This window comes from Sciurus vulgaris (genome assembly GCF_902686455.1).
Source record: "Sciurus vulgaris genome assembly, chromosome: 13".
Classification (NCBI taxonomy): domain Eukaryota; kingdom Metazoa; phylum Chordata; class Mammalia; order Rodentia; family Sciuridae; genus Sciurus; species Sciurus vulgaris.
The window spans coordinates 34,252,813-34,270,335 of NC_136474.1; the positions used below are offsets into that span (position 1 = coordinate 34,252,813).

At 34.2% G+C, this 17,523-nt stretch overlaps 1 protein-coding gene across 7 annotated transcripts in view; it reads left to right on the forward strand.

Moving 5' to 3' along the window:
* ANKRD12 (ankyrin repeat domain 12) overlaps positions 1 to 17,523 on the forward strand; it is a 143,810-nt gene that overhangs the window by 23,863 nt on the left and 102,424 nt on the right. For all 7 annotated transcript variants that reach the window (XM_079108432.1, XM_079108435.1, XM_079108438.1 and 4 more), the window contains exon 2: positions 8,335 to 8,472. In XM_079108432.1, coding sequence (XP_078964558.1) covers positions 8,386 to 8,472 — 87 coding nt within the window. In that variant the 5' untranslated portion in view covers positions 8,335 to 8,385. The remainder of the gene's footprint in view (positions 1 to 8,334; positions 8,473 to 17,523) is intronic.

The following is a 17,523-nucleotide window of genomic DNA, read 5'->3' on the forward strand; positions in this document are numbered from 1 at the left end:
CTTCTCTTCCCCCCACCACTCCCATCATTATATATTGTCATGCACTTATCAGAGAAAACATTTGGCCTTTGGTTTTTTGGGCTTGGCCTATTTCACTTAGCATGATATTTTCCAACTTCATCCATTTACCAGCAAATGCCATCATTTTACCATTCTTTATGGCTGAATAATAGTCCATTGTGTATATATACCAGTTTCTTTATCCATTTGACAGTTGAAGGGCATCTAGGTTGGTTTCACAATCAAGCTATTGTGAATTGAGCTGCTATGAACATTGATGTGGCTGCATCACTGTAGTATGCAGATTTTAAGGCCTTTGGATATAAACCGAGGAGAGGGATAGCTGGGTCAAATGGTGGGTCCATTCGAAGCTTTCTGAGGAATCTCCATACTGCTTTCCAGAGTGGCTGCACCAATTTGCAACTCCACCAGCAATATATGAGTGTGCTTTTTCCCCCACATCCACACCAACACTTATTATTGCTTGTGTTCTTGATAATAGCCATTCTAATGGGAGTTAGATGAAATCTTAGGGTGGTTTTTTAAGTTCTTTATAAACTTTGGAGTTGAGTGCTCTGTCTGAAGTGTGTGTGGTAAAGATTTTCTCCCACTCTGTAGGGTCTCTTTTCACATTGTTGATTGTTTCCTGTGCTGAGAAAAAATTTTTTAGTTTGACTCTATGCCATTTATTGATTCTTGATTTTATTTCTTACGCTCTGGGGGTCTTGTTGAGGAAGTCTGGTCCTAAGCCAACATGATGGAGATTTGGGCCTACTTTTTCTTCTGTTTGGTGAAGGGTCTCAGGTCTAATTCCTAGATCCTTGATCCATTTTGAGTTGAGTTTTGTACAGGGTGAGAGATATGGGTTTAGTTTCATTTTACTGCATATGGATTTCCAGTTTTGCCAGAACTATTTGTTGAAGAGGCTATCTTTTCTCCATTGTAAGTTTTTGGCACTTTTGTCTAGTATGAGATAACAGTACTTATGTGGAGATGTCCCTGTGTCTTCTATCCTGCACCATTGGTTGATCTGTCTATTTTGATGCCAATACCATGCCATTTTGTTACTTTTACTCTATAGTAGAGTTTAAGGTCTGGTAGTGTGATACCTCCTACATCACTCTTCCTGCTCAGGATTGTTTTGGCTATTCTGGGTCTTTTGTTCTTCCAGATGAATTTCATGATTGCTTTTTCTGTTTCTATGAGAAATTTCATAGGGATTTTAATTGGAATTGTTAAATCTGTATAGCGCCTTTGGAAGTATGGCCATTTTGATAATATTAATTCTGCCTATCCAAGAATATGAGAGATCTTTCCATCTTCTAAGGTCTTCCTCAGTTTCTTTCTTGAATGTTGTGTAGTTTTCATTGTAAAGATCTTTTACCTCTTTGGTTAGATTGCTTCCCAAGTATTTTATTCTTTTTGAGGCTATTGAGAATGGAGTTGTTTTCCTCATTTCCCTTTTAGATGTTTCATCACTTATGTATAAAAATGCTTTAGATTTATGTGTGTTGATTTTACAACCTGCTATTTTGCTGAATTCATTGATAAGGTCCAGAAGTTTTCTGGAGGAGTTTTTTGGATTCTCTAAATAGAGAATCATGTTATCCGCAAATAGTGACAGCTTAAGTTCCTCTTTTCCTATTTGTATCTCTTTAATTTCTTATAGTCTGTCTAATTGCTCTGGCTAATATATCCAGTTGGATGTTGAATAGAAGTGGTGAAAGAGGCCTTCCCTGTCTTGTTCCCATTTTTAAAGGGAATACTTTGTTTTTCTCCATTAAGAATGATGTTGGCTGTGGGCTTATCATAAATAGCCTTTAAAATGTTCAGGTATGTTCCTACTATCCCTATTTTTTCTAGCATTTTGAGCATGAAGGAGTGTTGTATTTTCTCAAACGCTTTTTCTGCGTCAATTGAAATTACCATATGATTCTTATCCTTAAGTCTATTAACATGATGGATTACATTTACTGATTTATGAATATTAAACCGTCCTTGCATTCTAGGGATGAACCCCGCTTGATGGTGGTACACAATTTTCTTAATATGTTTTTGGATACGGTTTGCCAGTATTTTGTTAAGAATCTTTGCATCTATATTCATCAAGTATATTGGTCTAAAATTTTCTGTCCTTGATGGGTCTTTGCCTGGTTTGGTATGAGGGTGATATTAGCTTCATAGAATGAGTTTGGTAGGGTTCTCTAATGTTTCCTGGAATACTTTGAGAAGTATTGGAATGAGTTCTTTGAAGATCTTGTAGAACTTGGCTGAGAATCCATCTGGTCCTGGGCTTTTCTTGGATGGTAGGCTTTTGATGGCTTCTTCTATTTAATTGCTTGAAATTGACCTGTTTAAATTGTGTATGTCCTCCTGGTTCAGTTTGGGAGGAGCATATGTCTCTAGAAATCTGTCAATGTCTTAGGTATTTTCTATTTTGTTGGACTATAAATTTTCAAAGTAGCTTCTCATTATGTTATGTATTTCAGTTGGGTCTGTCATGATATTTCTGTTTTCATCATGAGTTTTAGTAATTTGAATTTTCTCTCCTTTGTTAGTGTGGCTAAGGATTTGTCTATTTTGTTTAACTTTCTGAAAGAACCAACATTTTGTCAATTTTTTGAATTGTTTCTTTTGTTTCAATTTCATTGATTTCAGCTCTGATTTTAATTATTTCCTGTTTTCTACTACTTTTGGTGTTGTTCTATTCTTTTTCTAGGACTTTGAGCTGTAATGTTAGGTCATTTAGTTGTTGACTTTTTATTCTTTTGTTGAATGCACTCCATGCAATGAATTTTCCTTTTAGTACTGCTTTCATAATGTCCCAGAGATTTTGATATGTTGTATCATCATTCTCATTGACCTCTAAAATGTTTTTATTTCCTCCCTGAGGTTTTCTATTATCCATGTTTCATTCAATAGCATATTATTTAGTCTCCAGGTGCTGGAATAATTTCTGTTTTTTGTCATTGATTTCTAATTTCATTCCATTATAATCTGATAAAACACAAGGCAGTGTCTCTATTTTTTTGCATTTCCTAAGGGCTGCTTCATGGCATAACATATGGTCTGTTTTCAAGAAGGTTCCATGTGCTGCTGAGAAGAAAGTGAATTCTCTCATTGATGGATGAAATATTCTATATATGTCTATTAAGTTTAGATTATTGATTGTGTTATTGAGTTCTATGGTTTCTTTGTTTAGTTTTTGTTTGGAAGATCTATCCAATGGTGACAGCGATATGTTAAAGTCACCCAGAATTATTGTGTGTTGGTCTATTCGAGTCCTGGAATTGAGGATTTGTTTGATGTACATGGATGCACCTTTGTTTGGGGCATAAATATTTACAATCATTATGTCTTAGTGATTTGTGGTTCCCTTAAGCAGTATGAAATGTCCTTCTTTATCCCTTCTGACTAACTTTGGCTTGAAGTCTACTTTATCTGAAATACGGATGGAAACCTCCACTTTTATACTGAGTCAGTGTGTGTGGAAGGTTTTTTCCCATCCTTTCACCATTAGTCTGTGGATGTCTTTCTATGAGATGAGTCTCTTGAAGGCAACATATTGTTGGGTCTTCCTTTTTAATCCATTCTGCCAGTCTATGTCTTTTGATTGATGAGTTTAGGCCTTTAACGTTCACGGTTATTATTGAGATATGATTTGTATTCCCAGTCATTTGGGCTTATTTTTGGTTTTAAACTTGGCTTGTTTTCTCTTCTGAATGGTTTTTCCTTTAAGGTAGTTCCTCCCTTTGCTGACCTACATTGTTGTTTTCCATTTCCTCCTTATGGAGTATTTTGTTGAGAATATTTTGTGAATGGGATAGTTTTCCTAACTTCTCTTTCTGGAGATTCATCACTGATGTATAAAAATGCATTGGATTTATGAGCATTGATCTTGTAACCTGCTACTTTACTGAATTCACTTATGAGTTCTAAAAGTTTTCTGGTGGAATTTCCAGGTTCCTCTAAATATATAATCATGTCATCAGCGAACAGGGATAGTTTGAGTTCCTCTTTTCCAATTCGTATCTTTTAAATTTCTTTGGTTTGTCTAATTGCTCTGGCTAGAGTTTCAAGGGCGATGTTGAATAGAAGTGGTGAAAGAGGGCATCCCTGCCTTGTTCCAGTTTTTAGGGGAATGCTTTCAGTTTTTCACCATTTAGAATGATATTGGCCATGGGCTTAGCGTAGATGGCCTTTTCAATGTTAAGGAATATTCCCACTATCCCTATTTTTTCTAGTGTTTTGAGCATGAAGGGATGCTGTATTTTATCGAATGCTTTTTCTGCATCTATCAAAATAATCATGTGATTCTTAACTTTAAGTTTGTTGATATGGTGAATGACATTTATTGATTTCCGGATGTTGAACCAACCTTGCATCCCTGGGATAAAACCCACTTGATCGTGGTGCACTATCTTTTTAATATATTTTTGTATGTGATTTGCTAAAATTTTGTTGAGAATTTTTGCGTCAATGTCCATGACAGATATTGGTCTGAAATTTTCTTTCCTTGATGTGTCTCTATCTGGTTTAGGTATCAGTGTGATATTGGCTTCATAGAATGAGTTTGGGAGGGTTTCCTCCTCTTCTATTTCATGGAATACTTTGAGGAGTATTGGAATGAGCTCTTCTTTAAAGGTTTTGTAGAACTCAGTTGAGAACCCATCTGGTCCCAGACTTTTCTTTTTTGGTAGGCTTTTGATGACCTCTTCTGTTTGATTGCTTGAAATTGATTTATTTAAGTTGTGTATATCCTCATCGTTCAGTTTAGGAAATTCATATGTCTCTAGAAACTTGTTGATGTCTTCGAGGTTTTCTGTTTCGTTGGAGTATAGATTTTCAAAATAGCTTCTAACTATGTTTTGTATTTCACTCGTGTCTGTTGTGATATTTCCTTGTTCATTCCAAATTTTAGTAATTTGAGTTTTCCCCCTCTTTGTTAGTGTGGCTATCAATTTTATTTATTTTTTCAAAGGACCAACTATTTATTTTGTCAATTTTTTGAATTGTTTCTTTCGTTTCAATTTTGTTGATTTCGGCTCTGATTTTAACTATTTCCTATCGTCTACTACTTTTGGTGTTGGTCTGCTCTTCTTTTTCTAGGACTTTGAGCTGTAGTGTTAAGTCGTTTATTTGTTGATTTCTACTTCTTTTGTTGAATGTGCCCCATGAAATAAATCTTCCTCTAAGTACTGCTTTCACAGTGTCCCAGAGATTTTGATATGATGTTCTGTTATCCATTCATCATATAATAGTGTATTATTTAATCTCCAGGTATTGCACAAGTTTCTGTTTCTTATTCTGTCATTTATTTCTAGTTTCAATCCATTATGATCTGATAGAATACAAGGTAGTATCTCTATCTTCTTGTACTAGCTAACATTAGCTTTGTGGCATACAATATGGTCTCTTTTAGAGAAGGATCCATGTGCTGCTGAGAAGAAAGTGTATTCGTTCTTTTTTGGATGGTATATTGTATATATGTCTGTTAAGTCTAAATTGTTGATTGTGTTATTGAGATCTATGGTTTCTTTGTTCAATTTTTGTTTGGAAGATCTATCCAGTGGTGAGAGAGGTGTGTTAAAATCGCCTAGTATTGTTGTGTTGTGGTCTATTTGATTTCTGGAATTGAGAAGGATTTGTTTGACGTACATGGATGAACCAATGTTCGGGGCATAGATATTTATGATTGTTATGTCTTGCTGATTTATGCTTCCCCTAAGCAGTATGTTATGTCCTTCTTTATCCCTTCTGACTAACTTTGGCTTGAAGTCCACATTACCTGAAATGAGGATGGATACTCCAGGTTTTTTGCTGTGTTTATGTACATGGTATGTTTTTTCCCATCCTTTCACCTTTAGTCTGTGGGTATCTCTTTCTTTGAGATGAGTCTCTTGCAGGCAGCATATTGTTGGATTTTTCTTTGTAATCCAATCTGCCAGTCTATGTCTTTTGATTGATGAGTTGAGGCCATTAACATTCAGGGTTATTATTGTGATATGATTTGTATTCCCAGTCATTTGACTCATTTTTTGTTTTTTGACATGATTTGGTTTCTCCTTTATTTGGCTATTCCTTTAGGCTAGTTCCTCCTGTTGCTGATTTACATCGTTGTTTTTCATCTCTTCCTTATGGAATATTTTGCTGAGCATTTTCTGTAATGCCGGCTTTCTTTTTGTAAATTCCTTTAGCTTTTGTTTATCATGGAAGGATCTTATTTTGTCGTCAAATCTGAATGTAAATTTTGCTGGTATAAGATTCTTGGTTGGCATCTGTTTTCTTTCAGGGTTTGGTAAATCTTGTTCCAGGCCTTCTAGCTTTTAGGGTCTGGATTGAGAAATCTGATATTCTTATTGGTTTCCCCCAAATGTAATTTGATTCTTTTCTCTTGCAGCCTTTAAAATTCTGTCTTCATTTTGTATGTTAGGTATTTTCATAATAATGTGCCTTGGTGTGGGTCTGTTGTGTTTTTGTATATTTGGAGTTCTATAAGCCTCTTGTCCCTGGTTTTCCATTTTATTCTTCAGATTTGGGAAATTTTCTGATATTATATCATTGAATAGATTGTTCATTCCTTTGGTTTGTTTCTCTAAGCCTTCCTCAATCCAGTAATTCTTAAATTTGGTCTTTTCTTGACATCCCATAATTCTTGTAGATTCTGTTCATGATTTCTTACCATCTTCTCTGTTTGGTCAACTTTTTTTTCAAGATTAAGTATTTTTCTTCAATGTCTGAGGTTCTGTCTTCCAGGTGTTCTATCCTGTTGGGTTATTTGTACATTTTTAAATACTCTATTTTAATTATGTAATGTGATTTTTGGTTTGACTTTTTATAGTTTTGCAGTTTACATCTCAGGACCAGAACCTAGTTATATATCACATGATAAATATCTATTGATTGAAATGACATTTTTGGAATAGAATTGTGATTTTCATCATGTAAGTGCTAACATTTTTCCAAGTAGAGATTTAATAAAGTTTATAATATATAATCTATTTAATATCACACTCCTTTATTTCACTAATAACTTGCTTTGCTTCATCTATGAAGGAGATATTACTATTGTTTTCATAATTTCACATAGACTTAGTTTGATTTTGAGTTTGAGTTTGTGGTTTTATATGGCTAATGTAACTTTACCTTTCCCTAAGCTTTACACATAGCCAGCTTTGAAGACAGTGCTATTTAAGTGATTGTTTATTTGGTAATAGCTGAAACAGTTGAGTGGCCCTAAGGTATAAGCTGTGCCTCTTCTTTGTAATGTCATAAAAGACCAAAACCAAAATTTTAAGCACCAGTAGAACAATTGAAGAACTTAGCAGATTTTATTAATACTTTGTTGACAGTGTCTGGATTTTAATTATTCACGTGACTATCAAAATGACAGTTTTCTTAGACCAGTGATATGTATAGGAGATTGATAGCATGAAAGAGTTAAAAAGAAACTCATCAGTCATTCTGTTTGTTGTGCGACTCTTGACCAAGAGCTTCTGTCTAACCCACTACAGTGCAATAAAGCTTTCTGTGGTGAAAGAAATGTATCTCTATAGTGTAAATTGTAGTAGCTACTTTAATGTCATCTAATTTTAATTAAACTTTAAATTGCCACATGTGGCTAATAGCTCATCAGACATCAAAACGAGTCTAGCTTTCAACTTCCTCTTTTTTATATAAAACCTCAAAATTTTTTTCTAGCTTTCTCAAGCATAATCTTGTCCTAAGTATAAGCTTCTGGCAGAACACCTAACCTCTTCAGTCAGTTTACAGAGTAGGAGCGAAAAGGCTGAACAAATTGAAAGAAAATGGTGCACATAGCAATAATTTCAATACAGTATAAATATTGTATTGGCGAACAGGTTAAAATGCCTGGGAATACTTAGTGAAGAATTGGAAACTGCACCAGGGATTTTAAGTGGGAATGGTTTAATATAGGAAATTAGATGATGTAAAATAACCAATCAGACCTATAAGGTTCTTGGTCGAATCTTCACAAATGAAGATTCACAGAACTAGCAGGGAATCTTTTTTGGGGATTTCAGTGCTTCTGATTATCAAGAAAGTAAAAGATACAAGTAGTGTAGAGAAGATGGGAAATAACATAATTCTCTTTTTTGTCAGTGACTAGTTGAGTGGACTTAAACAATGGAACCTTAATTATAACCTCAAATTGTTAAGTAAAAACTTATTTTTAGTTTGGAATAGACTTGAGAAAATAAATGATCTTATAGAGACATAAGAAAAACAAGATTGCACTAATTGTGGTGCTTAACTTTTAGAGGTTCTATTGTGTGTATATACCAATAACTGTTATATATCCATTCTTTACAGATCCAGGATGAGAAGACTGATAAAAGAAGAAGCTAGCTGAATAGCTATAAAATGCCCAAATCTGGGTTCGCAAAACCGGTTCAGAGTGAAAATTCTGACAGTGACAGCAATATGGTAGAGAAACCATATGGAAGAAAGGTACATGATTGTAACTCAAGTTGTTTTTACTCTCTTGGAACTGAGGGACATGACACCCAATTTGGTAGTTTTAGTAATTACTCATTAAATAAAAAGCAGCATGGATGTGTTTGTCAGCTTTCCATTACTATAACACAAATACCTGTGGTGACTGACAATGAAGAAAGGTTTAAAGATTTATTTTGGCTTATAGTTTTGCAGGTTTCTGCACATGGGCAATTGATCCCATTGCTCTTAGATCTTTGATAAGGGAGTACATCATAGCAGTGAGATTTTTGGAGGAGCTGAGTCATTTACCTCATGGCCAGTAAAAGAAGAGAAGAATTAAGGCTGGGTTCTATTATCATCTTTGAGGGCATGCACCCAGTGACATAAGATTTACAACTGGACTACACCTCTTAAAGGTTCCATTTCCTCTTAATGGCACCATGCTGGGACTCAGCCCTTAAAAAAATACATGGGCTTCTGGGGAGCATTCTGTATCTAAATTATAGTACCAGGTAAGTCCAAACTGTTTATCTAAGCTCCAGAAATCAGTTGGATTCCTGAAGATACAATTATATCATTCCCTTATATGAACATGGTTACTAAGATTGCACAACTAAAAAATAATTAATCATGAGAAGTGGGGGAAAAAGCCAAGACCTCACAGTTATTTGGCATTCTTCCCCCACCTCCTAATCTTTGTTGGCAAAAACTCACAGACACACTAGCTGCTTGCATTTTCCAGGTCTATAACCTTGGGTAAATTTATATAACTTCTCCATCCTCAGTATCTCTGTCTGTATTAGAGGGAAATCATGCTTTAAACAGTTGTTTTGTTGGAGAAATAGCATATTATGCTTTTCTCAAGGGTTGCAACATAGTAAATGCTTAGTAAATGTTAACAGTTTCTTAATAATTACTGCCAATTACAGGTGATTCTTTTTATATCTGTCCTCCATTCCTATTTAATTTAGATACTTAGCCTATAAACTAATGTCTTCTAACTGATCTCATTATCTGTAGTCTCCTTTTCTAGTTGTTTTTATGCATTATTTTTAAGCTTTTCTTTGTTTTTTTGTTTTGAGTGTTTTCTTTTAAATCCTTTTTCTTGTTGAAGGAATCCGAGATTTTCCCTAGTTTTTTGCCATTAGATTCATGTAGCTATCATCACAATCTAGTTTTACACTGTTTCCATCACTGCAAAAAGATCCTTGTTGCCTATTTGCAATTGGTTGTCACTCCTGCCCCATACCTGAGCAACCTTAAATCTTCTTTGAAAATTCAAGAAGTATGTTTTCATACTGTCTTCTTTTCAAAACAGTTTCGGCTATTCAGGATCCTTAGCATTTCCACACACACACACACACACACATATATATATATATATATATATATATATATATATATATATTTTAGGTTCAGCTCATCAGTTTTTGAAAAGAATAGCCTACTGGGATTTTAATGGGAGTTTTATTGAAGCTGTACATCGAATATTTAGGTCATTTGGGGTGATAGTGCCATCTTAACAATATTGTCTTCCAGTACACAAGCAAGCTTGGTCCACTTATTTAGGTCCTTTCAGTTTTCCTTAGAAGTGTGTGGTAGTTTTCAATGTACCAGTTTTGTACTTTTATTGTTAACTTATTCATAAGTATTTTCATGTCAGTGCTATTGCAGATCATTTCATTTTAGATTTCTTGGTTGATAGAATAGAAATACAACTTATTTTTAAATGGTCTTGTATCCTGTGATCTTTCTTGTTTATTGGCTCTAAAAGTTTATGATTGTTTAGGATTTTCTACATACAAGATCATGTCATCTGTGACTTAAGATAATTTTACTTATTTTCTGGTCTGGATTTTATGTTTTCTTGCCTGATTACAATGGGAGTCTCTGGCATTTGTGTATTTAATCCACTCACATTTAATATAATTATTGATGTGGTTTTTATCTAGTAAGAGTTAATATCTGCTATTTTTCTCTTTGTTCATATATGTTTCTTATTTCTCCTATGTTTTTTTGGTTTTACATATTTTTCAGTATACTCTTATTTTTCTGATTTTTATCTTATTTACTATTATTTTTTTTTTCAGTACTGGGGATTGAATCTAGGGGTACTCCATCACTGAGCTACAGTCTCCAACCTTTTTTGAGACAGGGTCTTGCTGAGTTATCCAGGTTGGCCTCAAACTTTTATTTATTTATTTATTGGGTGCATTGTAATTATACACAAGAAAGGGATTTGTTGTTACATATTTGTAAATGCATGCAGTGTAACAATATAATTTGGTCAGTTTTGTTTCCAATTATCTCCTCTTTAATCCCCCTGGTTCCCTTCCTCTACTCTACTTGTCTCCCTTCTATTTTCATGAGACCCCTGCTACACACACACACACACACACACACACACACACCTTCTTTTCCTCTTTTTTTCTTTAGCTTTCACATAAAAGAGAAGATATATGAACCAGTCAATTTTGAGTTTGTCTTAGTTTGCTTTACATGTGCTCTCATTCTCTCTCTTTACCTACAAATGATATTACTTCACTCCTCATTTAATTGTGTATATAAACCACATTTTTCTTTATGGAATCATCTGTTTACGGATACTTAGGCTGGTTCCATAATTTGGCTGTTGGGAATTTGCTGCTCTAAACATGGGCATCTATTGCTATAGTATGCTAACTTCAGTGTGTAAGGATAGATGCCGAGGAGTGATATAGCTGGGTTACATGGTGATTTCATTTGTAGTCTTTTGGGGAACCTCCATAATGATTTTTGCCCATCAAAGTGTTCCTTTTTCCCCATATCTTCTCTAGTTTTTACTATTATTTGTATTCTTGATGGCTGCCATTCTAACCAGAATGAGATGAAATCTCTGTAGTTTTGATATGCATTTTCCCAATTGCTAAAGATGTTGTATATTTTTCCCATACATTTGTTGGCAATTCTGTTTCTTTTTTTGAGAAATATCTTTGGTTCATTTTTTAATTCGTTGATTAGGTTCTTTCTTCAGTGGTTTTTTGAGTTCTTTATGTATTCTAGAAGAGTAGTAAAGATTTTCTCCCACATTTTAGTTTTTTTTTGTTGATGCTTTTAATGTTTTGCTGTGCAAAAACTTGCTTCTCCCCATTCCCCTTTTGTGACTGATTGTGATTGACCCTTTGTTTTATTTTAGGAGTTGCATAGTTTCTGGTCCAATTCCAAATGTTTCTTTGATCCATTATGAGTTGATTTTTATGTAGGGTGAGAGAGATAAGGAACTAGTCTCATTCTTCTACATATGGATAACTAGTTTAATACCATTTGTGAAAGAGGTTGTCTTTTCTCCAGTGTATGTTCTTGGCACCTTTGTTGAAGATCAGATGACTGTATCTGTATTTTTTTGTCTTTTTTTTTTTTTTTTTTTAAAACAATTGGTCTTTGTATCTGTTTTTATGCCAGTACAGTTTTGTTACTGTAGATTTGTAATGTAATTTGTAATCAGGTATTGTGATGCCTCCAGCATTTTTTTTTTTTTTTTAACTGAGAATTGCTTTGGCTGTTCTGGGTCTTTATTCTTTCAGATGAATTTTAGGAAGGACTGTTTTTCATAGTTCTTCATAGTTCTGTGAAGAAAGTAATTGGTGTTTTGATGGGAATTGCATTGAATCTGTATATTGCTTTTGCAAGTATGGCCATTTTAACATGCTAATTCTACCTCTCCATGAACATGGGAGGTCTTTCCATCTCCTGAAGTCTTCAGTTTCTTTCTTCAGTGTTCTATTCTTTTCGTGGTAGATATTGTTCACTACCTTGGTTAGATTTATTTCTAAGTTTTGTTTTTTGTTTTTTTTTTTTTGCTGCTGTTATGAATGGGATTGTTTTCCTGATTTCTTTCTCAGATTCATTATTAGTACATAGAAAAGGTCTTGATTTTCATGTGTTGATTTTCTAACTGGCTACTCTGCAGAATTTATTAACTGTAGTAGTCTTTGATGGAGTTTTTGGATCTTCTCAGTATAGGATCATGTTATCTGCAAATGGTGATAATTTGACATCTACTTTTCCTATTTTTTTCCCTTTTGTTTCCTGTATTCTAGATATTGATTCTTTGTCAGAAGAGTAGTAAAGATTTTCTCCCACATTTTAGTTTTTTTCTTTTTTTTAAGTATTTTATCAATCCTTTTTTAAATTCTTTTCCCTTTCCAGATTTTTACTGATGCATTGTAGTTGTACATATGATGAGATTTGTTACATATTTGTACATGCACACAATATAACATATAATTCAGCCAGTATCATTCCCCAGCACTTTTCCCTTTTCTTCTCCTCCCTCCCTCCCTTTACTGATCTCCCTTTGGTTTTCATGAGATTTCTGCCCATCCCCCACTTTTTGTTTTTTCTCTCTAGTGTCCATATAATGAAAGAAAAGAATAACTCTTAATCTCCTGCATTTGGCTTATTTCACTTAATGTAATGGTCTGCCTCAAGTTCCATTCATGTTCTTGAAAATTTCATTTTTCTTTATGGCTGAATAAATCTCCACTGTGTATGTATACCACATTTTCTTTATCCATTCATCTGTTAATGGACACCTAGGCTAGTTTCATAGTTTATTTGCTTTAAATTGTTGGTTTAAGTTGTATGATTCTCCATGGCAGTTTGTGTGTATTAATACAATTTTTTAAAAATTTATTTATCTTGATTCATTGTAAACAAATGGAATACAATTTGTTTCTCTGGTTGTACATGAAATAGAGTCATACCATTTGTGTAATCATACATGTACATAGGGTAATGATGTTTGTCTCAATCTGTTATTTTTTATTCCCCCCACCCCTCCCACCTGTTTTTTTCCTCATTGTAATCCATACTTGCCTCCCTCCCACCCCCCATTATGTATCATCATCTGCTTATCAGAGATATCATTTGTCCTTTGGTTTTTTTTGGGATTGGCTTATCTCACTTAGCATGATATTCTCCAACTTCATCCATTTGGCTGCAAATGCTATAATTTTATTCTTCTTCATGACTGAGTGATATTCATATCACAGTTTCTTTATCTGTTCATCTATTGAAGGGCATTTAGGTTGGTTTCAAAATCTGGCTATTGTGAATTGAGCAGCTATGAACATTGATGTGGCTGCATCACTGTAGTATGCTGATTTTAAATCCTTTGAATGTAGGCCAAGGAGTGGGATAGCTGAGTCAAATGATGGGTCCATTCCAAGTTTTCTAAGGAATCTCCACACTGCTTTCCAGAGTGGCTGCACTAATTTGCAAGCCCTCCGCATCCTTGCCAACACCTGTTGTTGCTTGTGTTCTTGATAATCGCCATTCTAATTGGGGTGAGATGGAATCTTAGGGTAGTTTTGATTTGCATTTCTCTTATTACTAGAGATGTTGAACATTTTTTCATGTATCTGTTGATTGCTTGTAGATCTTATTCTGTGAAGTGGCTGCTCATTTCCTTAGCCCATTTGTTAATTGGGTTATTTGTATTCTTGGTGTAAAGTTTTTTGAGTTCTTCATAGATTCTCGAGATTACTGCTCTATTTGAAGTATGTGTTGCAAATATTTTCTCCCACTCTGTAGGCTCTCTCTTCACATTGCTGATAGTTTTGTTTGCTGAGAGAAAGCTATTTAGTCTGAGTCTATCCCAATTATGGATTCCTGCTTTTATTTCTTGTGCTTTGGGAGTCATGTTAAGGAAGTCTGATCCTAAGCTGACATGATGAAGATTTGGACCTACTTTTTTCTATAAGGTGCAGGGTCTCTGGTCTGATTCCAAGGTCCTTGATTCGTCTTAAATTGAGTTTTGTGCAGGGTCAGAGATAGGGGTTTAGTTTCATTCTGCCGCATATGAATTTCCAGTTTACCCAGCACCATTTGTTGAAGAGGCTATCTTTTGTCCATTGCATATTTTTGGCACTTTTGTCTAGTATGAGAAAATTGTATTTGTTGGGGTTTGTGTCCATGTCCTCTATTCTGTACCATTGATCTACCTATTTTGGTTCTAATACCATGCAGTTTTTATTACCGTTGCTCTGTAGTGTAGTGGAAGTTCTGGTATTGTGATACCCCCTGCTTCACTTTTCCTGCTAAGGATTGCTTTAGCTATTCTGGGTCATTTTTCCAAATGAGTTTCGTGATTGCTTGCTCTATATCTGTGAGGTACATCATTGGTATTTTAATTGGAATTGCATTGAATCTTTATAGCACTTTTGGTAGTATGGCCATTTTGACAATATTAATTCTACCTATCCAAGAACCTGGGAAAGCATTCCATCTTTTAAGAATTTCTTTAATTTCTTTCTTTAGTGTTCTGTAGTTCTCATTGTAGAGGTCTTTCACCTCTTCTGTTAGATTAATTCCCAAGTATTTATTTTTGAGGCTAATTTCTTTGGTTTGTCTAATTGCTCTGGCTAGAGTTTCAAGGACGATGTTGAATAGAAGTGGTGAAAGAGGGCATCCCTGCCTTGTTCCAGTTTTGAACGGGGAATGTTTTCAGTTTTTCTCCATTTAGAATGATACTTGCTGTGGGCTTAGCATAGATAGCCTTCACAATGTTGAGGAATGTTCCTTCTATCCTATTTTTTTTTTAGTGTTTTGAGCATGAAGGGGTGCTGTATTTTATCAAATGCTTTTTCTGCATCTAATCATGTGATTCTTAACTTTAAGTCTGTTGATATGGTGAATTACATTTATTGATTTCTGAATGTTGAACCAACCTTGCATCCCTGGGATAGAACCCACTTGATCATGGTGCACTATCTTTTTAATATGTATTTGTATGCTATTTGCTAAAATTTTCTTGAGAATTTCTATTTCATTGCTTGGAATTGATCTATTTAAATTGTGTATGTCCTCCTGATTCAATTTGGGTGGATCATCTGTCTCTAGAAATCTGTTGATGTCTTTGAGATTTTCTGTTTTGTTTAGTATAGATTTTCAAAATAGCTTCTAATTATGTTTTGTATTTCAGTCATGTGTGTCATGATATATCCTTTTTCATCCCAGATTTTCTCTCTTCTCTTTGTTAGCGTGGTTAAGGGTTTATCAATTTATTTTTTCAAAGAACCAACTTTTTATTTTGTCTAATTTTTCATTTATTTCTTTTGTTTCAATTTCATTGATTTCAGCTCTGATTTTAACTATTTCCTGTCTTGTACTACTTTGGATGTTGAGCTGTTCTTCTTTTTCTAGGGCTTTGAGCTGTAGTGTTCGGTCACTTGTTTGTTGACTTTTTCTTCTTTTTATTGAATGTGCTCCATGAAGTGATTTTTCTTCTTAGTACTGTTTTCATTGTGTCCCAGAGATTTTGATATGTTGTATCTTTTCTTGTTTACCTCTAAGAATTTTTTTATTTCCCCTCTGATGTCTTTTGTTATCCATTCATCATCAGTAGGGTATTATTCAATCTCCACATGTTGGAGGAATTTGTGTTTTTTACTTTGTCATTTATTTCTAATTTCATTCTATTATGATCTGATTGAATACCAGGTAGTATCTCTCTCTTTTTGTATTTGCTAACAGTAGCTTTGTGGCATAATATATGGTCTATTTTAGAGAAGAATCCATGTGCTGCTGAGAAGAAAGTGTATTTGCTCTTTGTTGGATGGTATATTTTATAAATGTCCATTAAGTCTAAATTATTGATTGTGTTATTGAGATCTATGGTTTCTTTGTTCAATTTTTGTTTGAAAGATCTGTCCAGTAGTGAGAGAGGTGTGTTAAAGTCATCTAGTATTATTGTGTTGTGGTCTATTTGATTTCTGGAATTGAGAAGGATTTGTTCGACGTACATGGATGAGCCACTGTTTGGGGCCTAAATATTTATGATTGTTCTGTCTTGCTGATTTATGCTTCTTTAAGCATAAATGAAATGTCCTTCTTTATTTCTTCTGACTTACTTTGGCTTGAAGTCCACATTATCTGATATGAGGATGGATACACCCCCGCTTTTTTGCTGTGTTTATGTGCATGGTATGTTTTTTCCCATCCTTTCACCTTTAGTCTGTGGGTATATTTTTCTATGAGATGATTTCTTGCAGGCAGCATATTGTTGGGTCTTTCTTTTTAATCCAATCCACCAGTCTGTGTCTTTTGATTGATGAGTTCAGGTCATTAACATTCAGGGTTATTATTGAGATATGATTTGTATTCCTGGTCATTTTGATTTATTTTTGTTTTTTAACATGATTTGGTATCTCCTTTATTTGGCTCTTCCCTTAGGGTAGTTCCTCCATTTGCTGATTTACATCGTTGTTTTTCATCTCTTCCTCATGGAACATTTTACTGAGAATGTTCTGTAGTGCAGGCTTTCTATTTGTAAATTCTTTTAGCTTTTGTTTATCATGGAAGGATTTAATTTTGTCATCAAACTGAAGGTAAGTTTTGCTGGGTATAAGATTCTTGGTTGGCATCTGTTTTCTTTCAGGGCTTGGTAAATCTTGTTCCAGGCCCTTCTAGCTTTTAGGGTCTAGGTTGAAAAATCTGTTGATATTCATATTGGTTTCCCCCTGAATGTAATTTGATTTTTTTCTTTTGTACCCTTTAAAATTCTATCTTTATTTTGTATGTTAGGTATTTTCATAATAATGTGCCTTGGTGTGGGTCTGTTGTAATTTTGTGTATTTGGTGTCCTATATGCCTCTTGTACTTGATTTTCCATTTCATTCTTTAGATTTGGGAAATTATCTGATATTATTTCATTGAATAGTGTTCATTTCTTTGGTTTGTTTTTCTGTGCCTTCCTCAATTCCAATAATTCTTAAATTTTGCCTTTTCGTTGTATCCCATAATTCTTGGAGATTCTGTTTGATTTCTTACCATCTTCTCTCTTCAGTCAACTTTGTTTTGAAGATTAAATATTTTGTCTTAAATATTTTGTCTTCTGAGGTTCTGTCTTCTAAGTGTTCTATCGGTTATGCTTTCTATGGAGTTTTTAATTTGGTTTATTGTTTCCTTCATTTCAAGAATTTGGTTTTTTTTTAGAATCTCTATCTCTTTATTGACATGGTCCTTTGCCTCCCGCATTTGCTCTTTTAACTGTTGATTGGTACAGTCATTCAATGTGTGCAT